The sequence below is a fragment of the Lottia gigantea genome, assembly GCF_000327385.1.
Source record: "Lottia gigantea unplaced genomic scaffold LOTGIsca_35, whole genome shotgun sequence".
Lineage (NCBI taxonomy): Eukaryota > Metazoa > Mollusca > Gastropoda > Lottiidae > Lottia > Lottia gigantea.
In genome coordinates this window covers 590,959-610,330 of record NW_008709190.1, presented here as the reverse complement: position 1 = coordinate 610,330, position 19,372 = coordinate 590,959, and the positions used below count along the sequence as shown (strand labels likewise).

Below are 19,372 nucleotides of genomic sequence, written 5' to 3'. Positions count from 1 at the left end.
CATATTTGGACAAATTCAAAATATTACATTGGTTGTGTTTTGTGGGGGTTTTTATTTGGTGTTGAGGATTCCTCAAGATATAAACAACACAGATTCTGAAGTTCATCCATGGTTTATTCATGTAACTCTTTCTCTAGGCTTATCTTACTTCCTGTCTCCATGCGCAAGGGTGAGCAACTCTCTCTGATTAGAAGGGATGTAACTCTTGTAAAGAAAGGTCTTAATCAGATCACAATAACCTTATTGTTACCCCCATGTCCAAAGTATATTTATTAAGTCTTTTATTTTAATCTGTGCAAGCTATCATATTCATAGGGTGATATTTTTTTATATTCATTGGTATGTTTTTTATCTTGTTATTTAAGAATATGCAACAAGAAATTGCTGTCAAATTGCCAGAAATAAGAGCAATGCTGGAGAAAGGAGATAGAATTCTTGAAGAAGCCATGCCTACCCCAGATATGAGAGAACTTCAAGAGAAACTACAAACTATTGAGTCAGATTGGGACCAGATTAAAGCCATTGCCAATGTTAAACAAGATCAAGTTGCTGAAGCTTCAGATCATTCACAAAAATTCCATGATAACTTGGATAAGATGCTGATGTGGTTGAAACTAGCAGAAGATAAACTAGAGAAAACCAAGCCAGGCAAACTAGATAAAGCAACCGTGAGCAAGAAGTTGAAGGAAATTCAGGTCAGTTTTTTTTGTTTTGTTAAACTTACAATGTAATAGAGGAAAGCAAAGTCAGAATTATGAAAAGCAAAATGTATGGATTTGATGTGATCATAGGTGTTAATTCATAACTGAAAGAATTTTTGACAGACATCTGGCCCCCATGGATACAAACTTTCAACTCTGCACAATACAAAAACTGTCAGTACTTCTTCATTTTTTAGGCCTTACAGAATGAGGTGCTGAAGAAATCACATGATCATGATACTTTTAATCGGGAAGGTGAAGCTTTATTAGATTGTGTAAAAGTTGGTAGAGGACCTATTGAAGATGGTATGGATGAGGTCAACAAAAGATGGGAAGTTCTCAACCAAGGTATTAGCTATTACTTTTGTTCAAATCCAATTAAATACTTGGAGGTATCAGTGGTTTTTCATGTTTACCCATATCGAGTAGTTCACAGCATAAAGAACCCAATCAGACTTTGTCTTCAACAAGCTATGACCCTTTGTGGGAGTCGCTTGATTGGAGGGTTCTGAACAGGTTCCATCAGTACCAATTCTGCTCTCAATCAAACGGTACAGAAGTGGAGTATGTCACTTTCAAAATTTTCCCATCTATTTCTTTATCCACCATTGTGAATTCTATCTGCACCTATGGTTTTTTCTACAGGCATGAAACACATTCTGAACTCTGTTCCAACTTGCTTTTTTAAGTTCAGTTGATTCCATGAATCCCAAACAAGCAGAACTCATCAATCTAGCAGCCCTCTATATCTATTTTGTTTATTTCTAGATATTGCTGAAAAGGCCCAAGATCTAGAAGACATTCAACTACGCCTATCAGAAATCTCAGATAATATGACTGATGCCAATAACCATCTGAAGAAATGGGAAGATAAACTGGACACTCATCTTAAACTGGGAGCCAGTGCCAAAGACCCAAAACATGTTGATAAAATTAGAGTAAGAATCTTATATCTTAATTTCACAAATAAATGTCAGTATTCACAAAAGGAATTCAGACATATAAGTCAAATCTTTTACATAAAGAAAAGTGTTAGAATTTGACAATATTTGCTTGGCTATATTGAACTAATGGTGGATTCTTAATTTCGTCCGTGAGTAAAAGTCTAGGGACCTTAAATTTCCTCAATTATCTAGTCTACCAACCATAATCAAGGAAAGAACAGGCCGAGAATTAGTAGCTGGTAGACAGGGTCCTCAAGGACTTAAGTTGTTATCCTTATAAAAAAATTGCTGTTTCTGTCTTTTATGGAAGATGATATTTATTCATGCTCTCTGTCAATATTTTCAGACTTTACAAGATGATGTTCAAGGTTTAAATGGTCAGTTAGATTATCTAGAAGCATTAGTTAATGGTGTAACATCTGATAGAGGAGCAGAGACCAGAGCTTTAGAAGCAGAAGTTGATGATTTAAAACACAGACAAAAGAAATTATTAGACAATATAGATGATATGCTGAATGCAATGGAATCTGGTTCTCAAAATCTTGCTGAATTCCAAGTGAGTATAGAACTTGGTTAATTTTGAATTGAATTTTGAAATGAAAAGAAGTCCTACTTGTCAAACTTCAGTAGGGACTGAAAATAGGTCAGTTGTCTGAAGATCACACAGGGTGAAACTCTGAGTTACAACATGTTTCAGGTTCTATTTTAATTTTTCTTGTTGCACTATATTTGATGTTTTGAGCACCGTTTAAACAGTGTTTGAATTGATAACAATGATATATACAGTAGCACATTTATGTTTAACAAGATATCGAGCTGTACCATTGTCTCATACCAATTGCTAAAAATCTCAAATTATTTCAGTGTTAAACCATTTATCATTGTGTTTCTGTAAAGTATTCAATGTGGCATGTTTTTTGTGGAGTTTAGAATTTTTTTAAAAATGTACAAAGCAATCATTCTGTTCTACTTCATTGTGATTGATTACTTTCAGGCTTTGTTGAAAGATGCTGGTGGACAGCTATCTGATCTGGAAGATGATCTTAATAAGAAGGATCCCATTGCTAGAGATGAACGTGTTCTAGATGGACAGCTTCAAGACATGGATGTAAGTTAATGTACCCTTTTCTCAAGGAAACGCTTGACAATTTATGCTGCATGATTTAAAAACTAAATTCATATCAAGACTTTTGTGTGCATTTTGCATCTTCACAGCTATAAGAAACTTGCTTAATTTGCTTTTCAGAATTTCCTGGTAAATATAAGTGATAAAGAGCATGCCATAAGAGACCTAGAAAATAAAGGAAAGGAGTTAATAAGAGCTGGTTACATTACTGATCCTGAACTTATTAAATCTAAGGTATGTTATTAATGGTCAATTGACTGATCGATCACTGACCCAAAGGTGTATTAGGCATTTTACACCAAGGGGTTGCTCGATTGTTGAGTTCAGCACGTTCTAGATTCATGGAATCAACCGGAATGTTTAATAAAACAAGTTGGAATAGAGTTCAGAATGCGTTCCACATGTTCCAAAAAATAGTAGACAGAATTCAAAATGGTTGAGAAAAAAATAGAAGGGAAAAATTTAAATATGACATATGCCTAGGCTTACTTTTTGATTGTGACCAGAACTGGAACAGACAGAACCTGATCAGAACTCTTCAATCGAGCGCCACACAATAAAGGATATTAAGTTAAAAATGGACCATTCTGGAATAACTTAGGTCAACTGACAGAAGAGGTCATGATGATTTAGCATTAAAATAGCATTTGCTTATAGAAAAGATTATGTCATGTCACTACAAAGCACTACACTAAATAACTTCTATGTATGGTTTGCTTGGCACTTTATAAAGTATCAAGCTTGTCAGAAGTAAACTATTAAGCAAACCTTTTAGATTTCCATTTAATAAATGAAACTTCCGATCTAACTAGATACAGATTTAACAGTATTTTCAAAATACTCACCTCTACTAACTCTGTTCTATTTTAATTAGATTGATAACTTAAAAAGACAGGAAGATAAAATGAAAGAGCAAGGCAAACAAAGAAAAGCTGATGTCAAAGCAACCAAAGATAAACTTCGTAAATTCAATGATAAAGTTGGTGCCACTGAAAAGACCATTGATGCTGTTGGTAATAAAGTGGGTTCATTGAAACCTGTCGGTGGAGATGTCAAGGCCATTAAACAACAGCAAGATGAACTCAAGGTAAGAATTCAATCTATAAGTTAGGTTATATTTTGATGCATAAGATGATAATATTGGCAATTTGATTATTATTGTTAAAAATGGAAGAAAATAAGTTAGTCCAAATCTATAATTCAGAACTTGCTTTGAAAGACTTACCCCTAATCTAGTATAATTTATTTCATTTAGTAAATAAATTGGGTTATCTCAGTGGAATACAATTCTAGTGGGTTTGACCCGAACAGGCGGCAGAATGTTTTATGAAATTTTATTAAATTAATCTGTTGACTTTAATTGAGAGCATGGTAGCTTTAACGTAACCAACTTACACTCTTCTATGCTTACGTAATGATCACTTAGTAACCCGAAAAGGGGTTTGACATCATTTTATTCATCAGTATCTAAGCATTTTCAAACATCTTCGGGTTGTAGTGGATAAAGTTACGGTTAGATAAAAGAGTAACGGCAATAAAATAATATAATAATAAAAAAGACTTACCCCTAATCTAGCTGATATTTTATGATCTAATGACAACATGGTATTTTCTTTCAGAATCTTATGAAGAAGACAATTGAACCACTACAGAAACAATTTGAAGTCACGTCTGCTGAAGGTCAAGGTTTGATAATATCAGCTCCATCTGGTGTCGATTGTGATCAACTTGAAGCAGAATTAGAACATCTGAATGGTAAAATGTCTGATCTTAATGAAAAGGTTTGTGTTTTTTTTAAATTTTAGATTTGAGTTGTAAAAACAAAATATGTAATAAAGTTTACATCCCCCTTCTCTTCAACTAATTTGTCTGAACAATAGAGGTTGGAAACATTTGATGCGATATACTGTTTTGACAATTCTCGTTGTTGATTTACAACTTTATGTACATTTATGAATCATAAAGGACCTCAAATTCAACATAAAAAAAATGCATTTTAACTACACAAGCTGTCATCTCTGATGTTGTAAATGACCTGTAGCATCTTAATTTGTTGTAAATTATTGTGTTATTTTAGGTCAGTGAAAGGGAACACAATCTAGATTCAGCTCTCTTACATTCTGGAAAGTTCACAGATGCTCTGGATTCTCTGTTATCATGGTTAGCAGAAACAGAAGATATGGTTGCTAACCAAAAACCTCCTTCACCAGAACATCGAGTAGTTAAAGCTCAACTACAAGAACAAAAGGTATATTTGTTTATTTGTTTTGATTGATCCTGTGGAATTGGAAAAGACCAAAATGTATTCTAAAGGTATACATGAGTTGACTAGAAAGGGCTGTTGCGTGGACAAACTCAGAACTAATGGCAAAAGATACTCCTATAAGATGACCATGGATTGTTTCATAGGAGATACCTGAAGCAATATTAGGTTTGTGAAGTGCAGAAATGATTTCAACTCCATAACTAATGATGGATTCTTTGTCTAACTTTTTGAAAATAAACTTTTGATAAAACATTTTTTTCTCATTTTATGTTTACAGTTCCTTCAAAAGATGATAGAAGACAGAAAACCCAGTGTGTTATCAGTCAGAGAATCTGGTGACAAGCTTCAAGCTGGTGTTGATCCTAAAGAAAAGAAGAAGATTCAAGCTCAAATGCAACAGTTGGAAGAACGCTGGGAGAATCTGAACCGTGCTGCATCAGATCGTAACAAAACTCTTGAAGAAGTGATGGATCTAGCTAAAGATTTCCAAGACATTCATGAACCACTCTGTACTTGGCTTGATGTTAGCGCCAAGAAATTCAATTCTATGGAACCGAAAGCATTAGATGCTGATGGTATAGAAAAGTTGGTTGAAGATCTAAGAGTAAGTTTGTGAAAAAACATTTAACCTCCTCCTTAACCAAGAATTTAAACGTAGATCATCAGTTGGTGTTGAAGATATTTGTTCTGAATGACTGCTCTGTGATAACATTGTGGTTCACTTTGTTTTAAATATATTATAATTTTATAGGCTCTACAAGATAGTGTCCAAGACAAAGATCCTAATGTACGTGATCTAGCAAGGAAAGGGAAACAATTACAAGATCACTGTAAAGGTTGGTACTACCTTCATTTTTCAAGGGGCCTGGCTGAGGGGTTGATATTCTGGACTCCAAAATGCTTGACAATAATTTCCATCTTTCTTTTTGTCTCTTAATTCATTAACATTTATAAAAGCCTAAATTCATTGAGAAAATTGAATACCTGTAGTTTGAGGGAATGGAACTACCAGTTGGACTTTGTGATGGGGCCCTAGAAAAGCCATTACTTACAGCGTTCAGAGCTGCTTAGTACTCCCCCTGTTATACATCAGTTAAAATGAAAGGTTTGAAATTGTGTTTGTCAACCATTTATGCTATGTTAGACAATTGCAGATATTTTTGTCCTATTTACTTGTTTGTATATAATATTTTTAAATGGAAGAACTAAGAAAGTTGTTGTACATTGTAGGTGAAGATGTTGTTTTGGTTCAGATGAAAATTGATGATTGTCAGCATAAATATTCTGATCTGAAAAATAAAGTAGCAGACACACTAGAACAAATGGAAGAAGCCTTGCCATTGGCTAGAAATTTCAATGAGAAACATAATGACTTCTTAAAATGGATAGCTAAAATTGAACCTGAGATTAGAGCTAAAGAATCTAAATCTGGTGATGAAGAAGATCATTTACAGGTAGTTATATTGTGTAATATGATTAATTATAATTATTATAGGGGATTACCATGTTCTTGCTGATCCTCAAACAATTTACTATGGTACTGGATTACAAATAAAGATGATCTCAAAGGGGCAGTCTGACTTTTTTAAGTCCATGGTTTGCCATTTTCCAGGGTCAATCGTACCATGGTCTCAGAAACAAAAAGTCAAATCTCACTATACTGGCATATCCTATAGCTCGGTAGCCTGTCGGTTTAGAGAGGTTTAAAGGGATTGTAAAGAGGTTTTGATAGAATCAATTTGCATCGTTGCAATTTTTAGTCAGACGTCCTGCAATGCCACAAAAACTTTCTTTCCACAAAAAATATGCTTGTATCACATGAGGCCCCTAGCAATTGGTGACATCATAGTTTGATATTATGGTTCATATTATTTCAGATTTTAATGGATGAATTAGAAAATATTCAACCAATTCTAGAAGAAATAAATAACGATGGTACAGAACTAGTTGATCTAGCACCTGGAGATTTAGCGTTAAGAATTGATGAAACAATGAATAAAGATAACAAACGTTTTGATTCGGTTAAAGAGCAGATTGAAAAAAGAGCAGAAAAGGTTCGATTAGCTCGCCAGAAATCTTTTGAGGTAAGAAACTTTTTAAGTTTTCTTTTGCATTGTCTTATGTAGTGTTATGTAGTGTAGTTTGCTTGCTTATTAGTTTGTAGCTTTAGTTATTTAGAAAGTAAGATGACTAACTGACTAGACTTCAGTACTGTCATTGTCTTGAATAGTATTATTTAGTGTAAGAGATAAACAAATAATTGTTTTGATAACCCCGAGATGTTTGCCTACAATAAAAATTATTTTGATATATCAGATATTGCTTATATCATTTTATATACAAAAATCTTGAAAGATTTGAAAGAATGTTCAAATGTTCAAAGATCTGTATTATTAGCTCCTATTATTTATTAAAGGAATTGTAAAGAGGCTTTCTAGATTTTATGTGTATTGGGGACATGGATAGCATCCATTTATACCATTTCAAATTTAGATCAGACTTCTGTGGTTCCTTCAATTTCACTAATCGCAAAATATGCCTAATCACACAATGCTCATTGTGAGTAGTGGACATCATCAAACACTTAGTTTTAGTGACATTGCAGGAACCATAGAAGTCTGATTGAAAATTGCAATGGTATAAATTGATGCTAGCAGTGTTCCTGATACACATAAATAATTTAGAAAACCTCTTTACAATCCCATTAAAGTGATACTACATCTTAGAATGAACATAAAATTTAAGTTCTCGATATGGTCAATATGAGTATATATTCATCAGTGAACTTACCTGGTTACAACAGAATCCCTGAAAAATCTGGAAAATTGATAAAACTAAGTAATTATTGAAAAACGTTTAATATTAGGACTAAGCGTTTTTTAATAATTACTTAGTTTTATCAATTTTTAAGATTTTTCAGGGATTCTGTTGTAACTTTATGACACCAGGTAAGTTCACTGGTGAATATATACTCATATTGACAATTCTTGAGAACTTAAATTTTATGTTCATTCTAAGACATTGTATTCCTTTAATAATGAACTTCTTCTGTCTGTATGATTCTTATTTGTTTGCATTAAATTTCCAAGCTTAACATATTTGTTCATTTTGCCGTTCCTTATCTATGTTTTATGTAAAAGTATGAATGTTTTATATATTTATTTATCATTATGACAAGTTGTATGATTTTTATTTTTATATTTTTGTGTAGCATTCTGCAGCGGTAAGTGTGTAATCGGTGTCAAAATAATATTTGGATTTTTTTTTTTCAATTTAAAATGCACTTTTTAAAATGTTGGTCATTTTGGCACTTTTTACAATGTTTTGATTTTGGTTGCTGTTTTTATAAAGGTTCCTTTTTTTCTTTTTTTTCCTAATTTTTATCATAAATCTAAACTTTTTGATATCATGACCTATTTTGACGCATGAATGTGATATTTTCTCATTTATAAAAGATGATTAAGCAAAGCTAGCCGTTCCACATGAATTCAAATGACCATATCCTCTTTGATAAAAAAATATTTTCTGTGAAATCTGAAATTTCTGTCCTCAACAGAATTTCCCTCATTGCACACTGCATGGTGTTGCATGTCTTATTAGGTGCAGAAGAGAAGGACTAAAAACTACATTCTTTCATTATTATTATTTTTCACCAGCCAATAGCTCAGACGGTCCTCAAAACATTTTAGAATTGTCATTTGCACTAATCATAGAAGATGAAAATAATATTGATTATAAAAGAACACCAGAAAATACTAATAAGAACCATGGAATTATGATTGCTTATTCTTCAATGGCATCTGAGAGCCGACATTGAGCTTTCTCAAAGAACAGAGCACATATTTAGAATTATATTCCTCTTGATGTAGTTAAAAAAAATTTTTTTATTTAATTATATTTCTCAAATAGAAATAGAAATATTAAAACAGAACTTGAAACATGTTGTTACTCTGAGTTTTACACCGTTTTGATATTTCTATATATCATTCTACAATTCAGGTATTTAGCACCATTTTAATAGTGAAAATATTTTATTATTATTTTATTTCTCAAATATTATATTTTTGAAGACATCTATTTTTTTTCTGAAACATTGATTATAAATATTATATTATAGGTCTTGGGAACATTAGATGATTTAATAGAATGGTTTGATGATGAGGAATCAAGATTATTAGATTCTGCACCAATACATTCTGAACCTGAAAAATTACAGTCTCAGTTAGTAGAACAGAAGGTAGGTTCAAATTACTTTCTCAAGAAAAAATACCAGAAACATAAAACATAGACTACTACAGTTACATTTCATTTCCTAAATAAGAGGGATGCCAGACTTCCTCTATTAGATTTCGGGGAAGGGAGGGTTTGATTCTCCCAAATGTACAGGCCTAGGGTGGAGCAGACACTTTATTTAGAAATTAGGATTAAGGGTCATGATATTGGGTTTCAATAACATTGATTGGATTGGTCTATTTTATTTGTGATTGTAACGTGATGTATGACAGTATGCTTGAATATAAAGAAAGTAAAAAATAAAATTGAAAGTAAAAAGTACCAGTTATAATAATTATTATCACAAATTCATGACATTGAAATACAGTGACACTTACAGCAGGATACTAACAGGCCTAGAGTAGTGTCTTGTAACCCAACAGGGTACTAAATGTCCAACTGGGCAATAATAAATCAAAAGCTCTGGTTTGAGGGATGATAAGATTTATATATACAACTAGAAACAACTTCTAAAGTGTCTTGAGATGGGAATATCCCCCCTGTGCCTCAGATGTGAGTCTGTGGCCTCCTTTATATTTTCCATTTACCCTATAATTTTTTTTTTTACTGAGATCCCTGTATTTGGCTTTCTCATATATGTTTAAGGATGGGTTCCCTTATTTTCATTTATGAAAATGAAAATGCTAATACTTATATGAATAGAAAGTAGAGGTGTTCTAATGACTTGGTAAAATACCAGTTGTCTCACATGTACATAATTAATTCATAATTAGCTAAATTAGAAGAGAATTACCAGCAGAATTCCAATTAGTGACCGATCAAGAAAGGTCAAAAAGTCTTTTTTGTGTATCCAGACTGTACATACATGGACATTTATGATTGGTTAAAACTCTTAATTATATGCAATAAGAACATAATGATATGATTAAGAATACATGACAATTTATTAAATAATCAAAAAAATTTAAATAAACGTTTTTAATCAGACATAATTCAAAATTCAATTCACATTAATTATTTTACAGACAATGAATGATGATATTACCAGTCAGAAATCTAAAGCTAGAGATGCTATCAATGGTGGTAAAAAATTACTACGCGAAAGTCCTCCAGAAGAAGAACCAGTCATCAGAGAGAAGATGGATCTGTTGAAATCAAAGGCAGATAACTTATCACGACTAAGTAACGACCGTCTGACACAATTAGAACAAGCCTTACCATTGGCTAAACATTTCTTAGACACCCACAATGACTTGGAAGGTTGGTTAGATGAAATTGAACCAATGGTAGCTGAGATGGCAGTAATGTCTATTAGTTCTGATCAAGTGAAGAAACAACAAGAACAAATGAAGGTAAGGGCGATACTGATAGCATCAATTTGCACCATTCTAATTACGATTGTGATTCCTCTTATTCCACTAAAACTAATCGCAAGGACCTTATGTAATAAAGCATATTTTGCAATTAGTGACATCATCAAACTTTTAGTTTTAGTGGAATGGCAGCAATCACAGACATCTGATTGAAAATTGAAATAGGGAAAATTGATGCTAATTGTGTTCTCGATACACATACGAAAAGTAGCATAAATCCTTGGAAAGTAATGTCATTTTGAGCATATCTTTCACAGTAATGGTTCAAATTCAAATTTAGTTCAAATAATGTTTCAATGTTGGGTTCAACACAACTAAATTTTGGAAATTTGCCACCTATTCATTGTCTGTCTTTGTTTTTTCTCTAGACTCTGAAACAAGAAGTGACAGATCATAAACCAGTTATAGATCGTCTCAATAAAACTGGTACAGCTCTTGTCAAGTTGTGTGGTCCACAAGATGTTGAGAGAATTAAAGATATCATGAATGAAGACAATAAACGTGTTGATGATCTACGTAATGCTGTAAGAGAACGATCCAATTCTATAGAGGAGGCCATGCAACAGTCTGCTGATGTAAGTTAAAGCTTCTATTCGATTGCATTACACTCTTCCCCTACAAACCCTTACTATTTTGTGATTTTCCCATAGAATTTTCCTGCAATCATGTCTGAGTATAGTCTGAATTATAATTATTCAAAAATTTATCGCTAGACTGCAAAGCGCCCCAGGTAAAAGCATAAGATTTTCCCAATTAAGAATGCTTTCATACTGAGGGCAACAAAGGTCCCGCAAACAGATCTGACCACTTTTTTTGTGTGAATTTTGTTTGCAATGTTTGCAACTCCAAATATATAATACTGAGAGCCAGTTAAACATTGGTTAGAATCTTGATTTATTCCTAAAATTAAAAGGAAGCACAAAATTTCTAGCAATCACACAATCATTTTTGAAGACTCTAGCTTCTCTGCCAAACCTTAGTGAAAATCCTGCCATCAACATGTATGAACTGAATGATATGTTATGTTATTTAATGTACCTGGATATTTCACTTCAGTTCTCTGATAAGTTAGAAGATCTGTTAGAGAATTTAACCAAAACAGCAGAAGATGTTAAAAATGCTGAACCAATTGCTGCTTATCCTGACAAAATACGAGGCCAAATTGCTGATAACTCTGTAAGTATAATATTATTATGTATTATTACAAATCCTTCAGAGTAGAATGAGAATTTGTTTTATGCTTTACCTGGAAATATTAAAACAGAACTTGAATCATCTGAATATCTCATAGTGTGAAAGTAACAACATCATTCAAGTTATGTTATAATATCTCTATAATTGATGTATTGAGCACTATTTTAACAGTGAAAATATTTTATTTTGTATGTTTTACCTAAGTTTATTTAACACATATGAAATATCTATTATCATGAAAACAAAAATTACATAAAGTCTTTGAATGGCATTTAGCAATTGTGAGTACGATATATAGACACAGCTTTATGGAACAACAATCACTGGTTAAAGTTTTATGCAATGTTTCGACTTGTTTCCCCTGTCATGTACCTGAGGTGGACTGAGGAAACACATCGAAACGTTGCATAAAACTTTAACCAGTAATTGTTGTTCCATAAAGCTGTGCCTATATAAAAATTAAATATTTAGATTTCCAAAATTTAAAGATACAAAGCAAGAATTCACATAACAAGCTATAACTTAAGGTGTCAATTTTCTATCTACATCATTATAACAATGAACCTCATGTAATACCCATGGTGGTGTTCTATAGTTATTTCAGTGTCTATTCAGTGATTGTTTTAAGGAATTGTACATTGGAATGGGTTTTGAAAAATTGATTAGATCAAAGCCATCCCTATAAATTGAGAGTTGGTGAATTGATGTAAGGATACTCCAATGATTATAAGTTATGTTTTTTTTTTTGTAATTGTAGACTATTGAAGAAGATATGGATATGAGAGAAGCAGCATTGAATTCTGTACGTAATAGAGCAGAAGAATTATTGAAACAAGCTGGAGATGGTCAAGATGAAGCTGTAAAAGGTCTGTAAACAAATTTATTTCAAAGTAGTTATATTTGACACAGGGCTTACTCTTGGAAGCACTGGCACAGGCATCAGAATATTTTTCTTACCTTGAGGAAGATTTGAACCCACAGCACCTGAATGCCTAGCTGAGATTTCCTTTTCAGTCCAGGAAATGAAGCTGAAAAAAGGTTGAGATTAACCAGGAATTATCTTTACCGGTAAATTTGGCCATAAATGAACTGTAAGACAAGCTGTGGAATCCCTTGAAGAATGTAACTTTTTAAAAGAACTATTAAAGAGCTTGGAGTTGTATTAGAATTTATTATACAATATTATTTTAATGTTGTAGATGTAAAACAGAAGTTAGATGAACTGGTTAAACTGTATAATGATATCAAGGGAAGTTGTCAAGAAAGAGGTGATGCTCTAGATGAAACATTGGGAGTTGCAGATAAATTTTGGGATGAACTCAACAATCTGACTAGTACACTCAAAGACTTACAGGAAAACCTAGCCAACCAAGAACCACCAGCATTGGAACCTGATGCCATTCGAGAACAACAAGAAGAGCTTGAGGTTAGTGTAGAAATTTAATAATTAGCTCTCTATTTAGAACATCTGCATAATATCATGCTAGAAATTTCGTCTCATCCAATCAGAGCCTCTAATAGAAAGACGTAAACATACGGTGATAACTGTCTGTCGTGGGCCATGATTGGCTGTACTCCATAATACAATCCAATCAAATTGCTGCATTTACTAACTTCTGTGACACAAGAAAGGTGCTTATAGCAGTCAAGGTATAAGACGAAGCTTGACATTATGAAAATTTATTTAGATTAGTTCAGAAAATGGTCAATTCCTGAAAGAATAATACTTCAGTCATACTTTCAGATAATTTGGACAAACATATATATCATATACACATATTATAAATGTAAAATGTAAATGTGAATAGTTGGAAATATGTTTCATTGTACAAATCATTCATCAGATGCACATAGAAAATATTTTACAAATGTACATGAATGAATAGATTATGATGCTGTGCACATGCACATAGCTGTAACCTCAGATGTAAAAGATGCTGTAGTCTTTTGGATATAAAATACATGTAATGAACATATCAATTCACCATCAAACTTTGTTGTAGAATATGAAAGAAGAAGCTCAAGCCACACAGGCTGATTTATCTGATGTACAACAAACAGGTCAACATCTGATGTCTATAGTTGGTGAACCAGATAAACCTGAAGTTCAGAAGAATATTGATGATTTAGATAACCAACTAGCTTCTATTAATGATGATTTAGAAAAACGAGCTCGATCTTTAGAAGAAGCTCTTGCCAAGGCTTTAACCTTCCAAGATGTTCTTATGGTATGTTCTATCAATGTCCAATACAGTTTTAGTCTCAGGGCTTTTGGATACTTCATACACTTAAATTATTTTTGCTATCTCCTGGTTCTTTTTTTTTGTTGCCTTGAGTAAAATGATGAAGGACAAAATTAAAATGGAAGCTTCAGGTTATTGTGGATAGATTTAAGATTTTGACCAAAGACAACTGTTGACAGAATATCTGAATCGCCATCTGATATTTCTGTATTTTGTGGTAATGATTAGGAGTCTAGTCTGGTACTGCCTTGAATCTCCAGGAACTAGTACCCTGTGTTTTGAGACAAGGTGCTTGTTTCTCAGATATTTCTAAGACAAAATTGTGTGAAAATTGTGCTATTCTTCGATGTATTCTTTTTGTTAAATTGTTCTGTTCTAATAAGGATTTCTGAAGTTGTGACTGTTAACCTTCTTACCATGTTGTTATTTATTACAGAAACTGTTAGTATGGTTACAGAAGAAAGAAGAAGAATTCAGTGACATGGGACCTATTGGTTCTAGTTTCGAAGTTCTTAAGAAACAACTTGAAGCTCTCAAGGTTAGTTCCATTTGGAATCTAACATAAGGATTAAATGATTCTGCATTAACAGTTTGTATAAATTGAATTTCAAATCTTTATTTACAAAACATAAGAGGATATTTCTAAGGTTTTTAGTGTAACAGGGCCCAGACTGTCATACATCACAATTATGGTGGCGCTCGATTGTAGAGCTCTGACCAGATTCCATCTGTCCCCAATAATAGTGGATATGTCACATTCAGACTTCTCCAATCTTTATCTTTCTCTGCCATTTTGAATTATCTTGACATCTCTTATTACTATTGCACACATGGAACACGTTCTGAACTCTGTTCCATCTTGTTTTATTCAACGTTGTGTTGATTCCAGAAATTCAGAACGTGTAGATCTCACCAATCAAGCGGCCCCTATAGTTGCAGTCTCAAAACATTTTCTTACATGTATCTTGTTGTTTATAGACATTTAAAGGTGAAGTAGAGCCTAAACAAATAGATATTGAATCATTGAGTCAACAAGCTAATGAAATGGCAAAAGATAGTACTGCTGAACAAGCTGTTATTGTGAAGGAACCAGTTGTAGAACTTAAAGAGAGATGGGATGTACTGGTTGATAATATCAGAGATAGACAGGTAGGACATATTTCTTTATCGTCATGGATACATGGTGGGTAAAGTTTTACAGCATGAGGCAAATGAAGGGATTATGAAGGGGTCTCTTCTCCATTTTGTCCATACTGGTTGTGGTTCAACTTGGAATATGTTATAGGGTCACTCTTAGCCTACACAAAAATTAATGTCTGAAAAATCACTATCTAAAACTTGATTTCAAAATAGCATCACACAAAATTCTTAATCGTCTATTCAAAATTCTGTAAGGCATATAATCTTTTTCTGCGATATCTGTATCCAACTTCTTAGTGCCGGACATTTTATTTTTACTGCCTGCCAATGTGACTGGGGCAGTAGTAAGTATTTTGGTACTTTGTGAAATATAGTGGGCTTTGTCAATATTATACGGTGATTTACGTTCTCCTACTTTTTGTTAGATGTTGGCTGTCATATTCATATCTTTTATCCAAAAAACATTACCTTTAATTTTTGGAGATGGTTTTCAAGTTTTGGACATAAAGCAACATTTATTATACTTCATTTAAATGATTTTGATTTTTTGCACATACTTTCATCTTGTTCAAATTTGCTCTCATATCAAGCATGTTTATTGCTTATGTTGAAAGTTTTTCAAAACATAGCATGAGCTTCAGTATTTCAAATATATTCAATAACCCCATCATTATATATTCTATCAACCTTGTATATTCACTTGTAATATCATTTTAGTATTTTCCATTTTTCTATTGTCTTTTCAGCGTCTGATGCAAAATGCTTTATTGAAGTTGGGAGAATTTGACCATGCTTTGAAAGAGTTGAATAATTGGGTAACAAAAACTGACAGTAAATTAGATGATATTGAACCTGTCTATGGTGATTCTAAGATTATTGAGATTGAGATGGCCAAATTAAAGGTAGACAATTTGTAATATTTGTATATAATTAAAAAGATTCCCACAAAGTTCCAACATTCACTTCTGATTCTTCATAGGATCATGTTTTTTGTGATCTGGAAGGCATCAGCTGAATAAGTGGTAGAAAATGAGCTAGTTTCACTTATCATCAGTTGATCAACCTTGATTTTTGATGAACCGGTTGGGACAACAAAATGAAATGAAATGAAATGAATGGAGTTTTACATCCTACTTTTCTGCACCACATTTAAAAAGGAGTATATCATGAAATTGTATTGCGTTATTTAATGTGATCTCTACCCCTAAATGTCAGAATTATAACATGACTAATATGGAGATTCGATGCTTGAAAACTAAAAAGTAGTATACCATTAAATTGTGTTCCATTATTTGATATTTATAACCTGTATTTGAAGTTTGAACATAGTGTTGTATTGTGTAGTTAAATTAGTAATGTTGTAAATTCTTTATCCTAACAGTAACTGTAGTAGTCTCGATAGCACTTTCAGATTTTTCGCCTGGTATTCTGTTGTCAATAAATGCAGATTGAAAATGAAATGATATATTCACCCGGTCCCTCAGTAAGCTGTAAATTTTTGTTCTCTGTTTTCAGGTGATTCAAAATGATATCCAGTCTAAAATACCTAGTATAGATTCTATCAATGCTGAAGGACAGAAACTGATGGCTAATGAAAGTCATATGGAAATATCTAGTATGAGACAGAAATTAGATGATCTGAATAATGGTTGGGAAGTCATTCAAGATAAAACAAACAAGAAAATGGCTGATTTAGAAGAAGCTTTACAAGAGGTATGATACTGATAACCTTAAGAAGATAACTTTATTTGCTAATATTGTATCAAGCTATGGCGTCTAAATTTGTTCGGACTGCAATTAAACAAATAAATATTTTAAAGTCTTTTTAAGAAACAATGAGTAATAAAGCAACAAATGATAGATTTCATGATATTTCCTCAAGCCTTTTTTTCTGTTAATATTATTATTATTTTGTTTAGGCTCAGTTATTTACTGGAGATTTACATGATGTACAAGTTAAACTAAGTGATATAGAGAACCAACTGATCACTTCCAGACCTGTTGGTGGTTTACCTGAAACAGCTAAAGAACAACTGGATAGGTTTATGGTATGTTGTGTATTCTCCTATTGGAACATTATAGTACTCTGGTTCAAGGGTGTTTTGTTTTTAAGTAAAGATGTGTGTAGATTTGTCAGCATGAGCGTATCTCATTTAATATCTTGAAACATGACTCTGTAATATTAGATACTAGATAGACATTGGTCTATGAACTAAAAGGAATGTGCTATGTAGTCCTATTTCTCTGAATGCAAATCTTGATTAAAATCTCATTTGTGCCTGCTCTTCCACAACAAGATTATCAACTTGTCAACCAGTTTGATATTTGTCGCTGATTGTTTTATCGTCTGCAAGACAGAGTATTATCATCCAATCAGATTCATTTTTCTTTCAATTGCATGACCCACACTTCATTATCGACACAGTGAAACTCTAGATTCTAGTCAGTGACAAAAATCGCAGCAGATTCCTTGACAGTTTATAATGGTATATTTTCGAACATCTCTATTCATTTCATTTGTAGGAGGTGTTTAATGATCTAAAAGCATTAGAACCTAAAGTTGGTGATGTTTTAAAGAATGGTGATGATCTAGCCACGAAGAGTACTGATCCTTCTTCTAATAATATCAAACATAATATGAAAGCTCTGCAACAGAAATGGGATAATTGTAGAGCCAGAGCTGGAGATAGAAAGGTAATTATTGTTATATATTCAGACTAAGTAAGTGCTATACAAAAAAATAAATCCATCTTGATTAAATATGATAATTGTCAGAGTTCCCAGATGTTTTGTCTTTCAAGTTTGAAAAAAAGCAATTTATGTTTTTTTTTCTAGAAAAAATTAGAAGAAGCTGAAGGCAATGCTGGTAATTTCCATAATGATCTCAATAAGTTTATAGCCTGGTTGACAGAGAAAGAAAGAGTACTGAATAATCTTGCACCTGTTAGCCGTCTGGTTAATAGAGTCACAGATCAAGCAGATGAGCACAGGGTAGGAATTAGTTTTTTTTATTCACACAAATATCCTGTGAAGAACAAAAGAAAGAAAGGTACAAGGGTAACAACTTTAGTTCACAAAGATCCTTACTACCAGCTGGTACTTGGCCAAAACTATTGGCTTCGATGTTTACCACCTTTGGCAAATTGGGTGCGTTGGAAATTCCACTGGTGGTAGGTCATCTATCAGTTTAATTAGAATTAGACCAAACTTTCGTTGTTTTTTTATTAAAGAGATTATAAAGAGGTTTCTTAGATTTTTTTATGTGTATTGGGGAAACTGATAGCATCAATTTGCATCATTCCAATTTTCAATGAAACGACTGTAGCTCCTGCTGAATATGCTGGCATCAAACAAGGTCTTTCACAATTAGTGATAGACATTTTGGTCTTAAGTTTGATCATATCAAATTAAGCCTTTTACCTTTTTTTTCTATAAAATTTGATTTTTTTCTGTTATGTATTTTATAGATCCTGCAGAAAGACATCTCTAAAAATCGTGAGAACCTGATAGCTTTAGAGAAGATGGGTACACACCTGAAATACTTCAGTCAAAAACAAGATGTGATCTTAATTAAAAATCTACTGTCTAGTGTACAACATAGATGGGAGAAGATAGTATCACGTAGTGCTGAAAGAACTAGGAAACTAGAGAGAGGTTATAAAGAAGCTAAAAATGTAAGTCATTATTTCTGATTACCTAAAATTATTATTAGTTATCAGCTATTGGGGTGCCACTTTTGGCACATTGGCACCTGCAAAAAAATTTTTAAAGCAAAATAACGGAAAATAAGGAAGTGAAATATCAGAATCAGGTTATGGCGCTTAGGCAATTCCAAATTTTAAAAGTAGTGCTTTAGCTAATTTACTTGCAAAACCCTGATTTAGATGCTTTTCTTGGCAACCTTGGCAAGGTTTTCACTCTTCCGAATTTTTCAACCTAATTTCTCCCTTTAAGGGATGAAAATGGGGGGTCATTTGAATTGAACAATAAATCAAGTGCCTATGTACCAATAAAGATTATTTGACAGTTAAAAATCAAAAAAAGATCTAATACGAGTGCTCTGCCAAAATTTCCCCATTCACACTGCTTGGTTGTGTTAGAATTCACTAGCTTATTCAGGAGCAGAGAAGAAAAATCCATTCATTTTGATTT

The 19,372-nt window shown here is 32.7% G+C and overlaps 1 protein-coding gene across 1 annotated transcript in view; it reads left to right on the top strand.

The window, feature by feature from the left end:
* LOTGIDRAFT_233112 (hypothetical protein) overlaps window positions 1-19,372 on the top strand; it is a gene marked incomplete at both ends in the record, with an annotated part of 83,842 nt that overhangs the window by 51,321 nt on the left and 13,149 nt on the right. Inside the window, 28 exons of the mRNA XM_009058652.1 lie at window positions 366-695; window positions 899-1,049; window positions 1,470-1,639; window positions 1,992-2,201; window positions 2,640-2,753; window positions 2,892-3,005; window positions 3,646-3,858; window positions 4,391-4,552; window positions 4,849-5,019; window positions 5,315-5,641; window positions 5,789-5,873; window positions 6,268-6,491; window positions 6,915-7,121; window positions 9,155-9,274; window positions 10,296-10,622; window positions 11,012-11,218; window positions 11,700-11,819; window positions 12,595-12,703; window positions 13,037-13,263; window positions 13,841-14,065; window positions 14,517-14,618; window positions 15,059-15,229; window positions 15,967-16,122; window positions 16,736-16,933; window positions 17,140-17,268; window positions 17,744-17,914; window positions 18,056-18,211; window positions 18,688-18,894. Of these exons, the coding sequence (XP_009056900.1) occupies window positions 366-695; window positions 899-1,049; window positions 1,470-1,639; window positions 1,992-2,201; window positions 2,640-2,753; window positions 2,892-3,005; window positions 3,646-3,858; window positions 4,391-4,552; window positions 4,849-5,019; window positions 5,315-5,641; window positions 5,789-5,873; window positions 6,268-6,491; window positions 6,915-7,121; window positions 9,155-9,274; window positions 10,296-10,622; window positions 11,012-11,218; window positions 11,700-11,819; window positions 12,595-12,703; window positions 13,037-13,263; window positions 13,841-14,065; window positions 14,517-14,618; window positions 15,059-15,229; window positions 15,967-16,122; window positions 16,736-16,933; window positions 17,140-17,268; window positions 17,744-17,914; window positions 18,056-18,211; window positions 18,688-18,894 (5,103 nt within the window). The remainder of the gene's footprint in view (window positions 1-365; window positions 696-898; window positions 1,050-1,469; window positions 1,640-1,991; window positions 2,202-2,639; window positions 2,754-2,891; window positions 3,006-3,645; window positions 3,859-4,390; window positions 4,553-4,848; window positions 5,020-5,314; window positions 5,642-5,788; window positions 5,874-6,267; window positions 6,492-6,914; window positions 7,122-9,154; window positions 9,275-10,295; window positions 10,623-11,011; window positions 11,219-11,699; window positions 11,820-12,594; window positions 12,704-13,036; window positions 13,264-13,840; window positions 14,066-14,516; window positions 14,619-15,058; window positions 15,230-15,966; window positions 16,123-16,735; window positions 16,934-17,139; window positions 17,269-17,743; window positions 17,915-18,055; window positions 18,212-18,687; window positions 18,895-19,372) is intronic.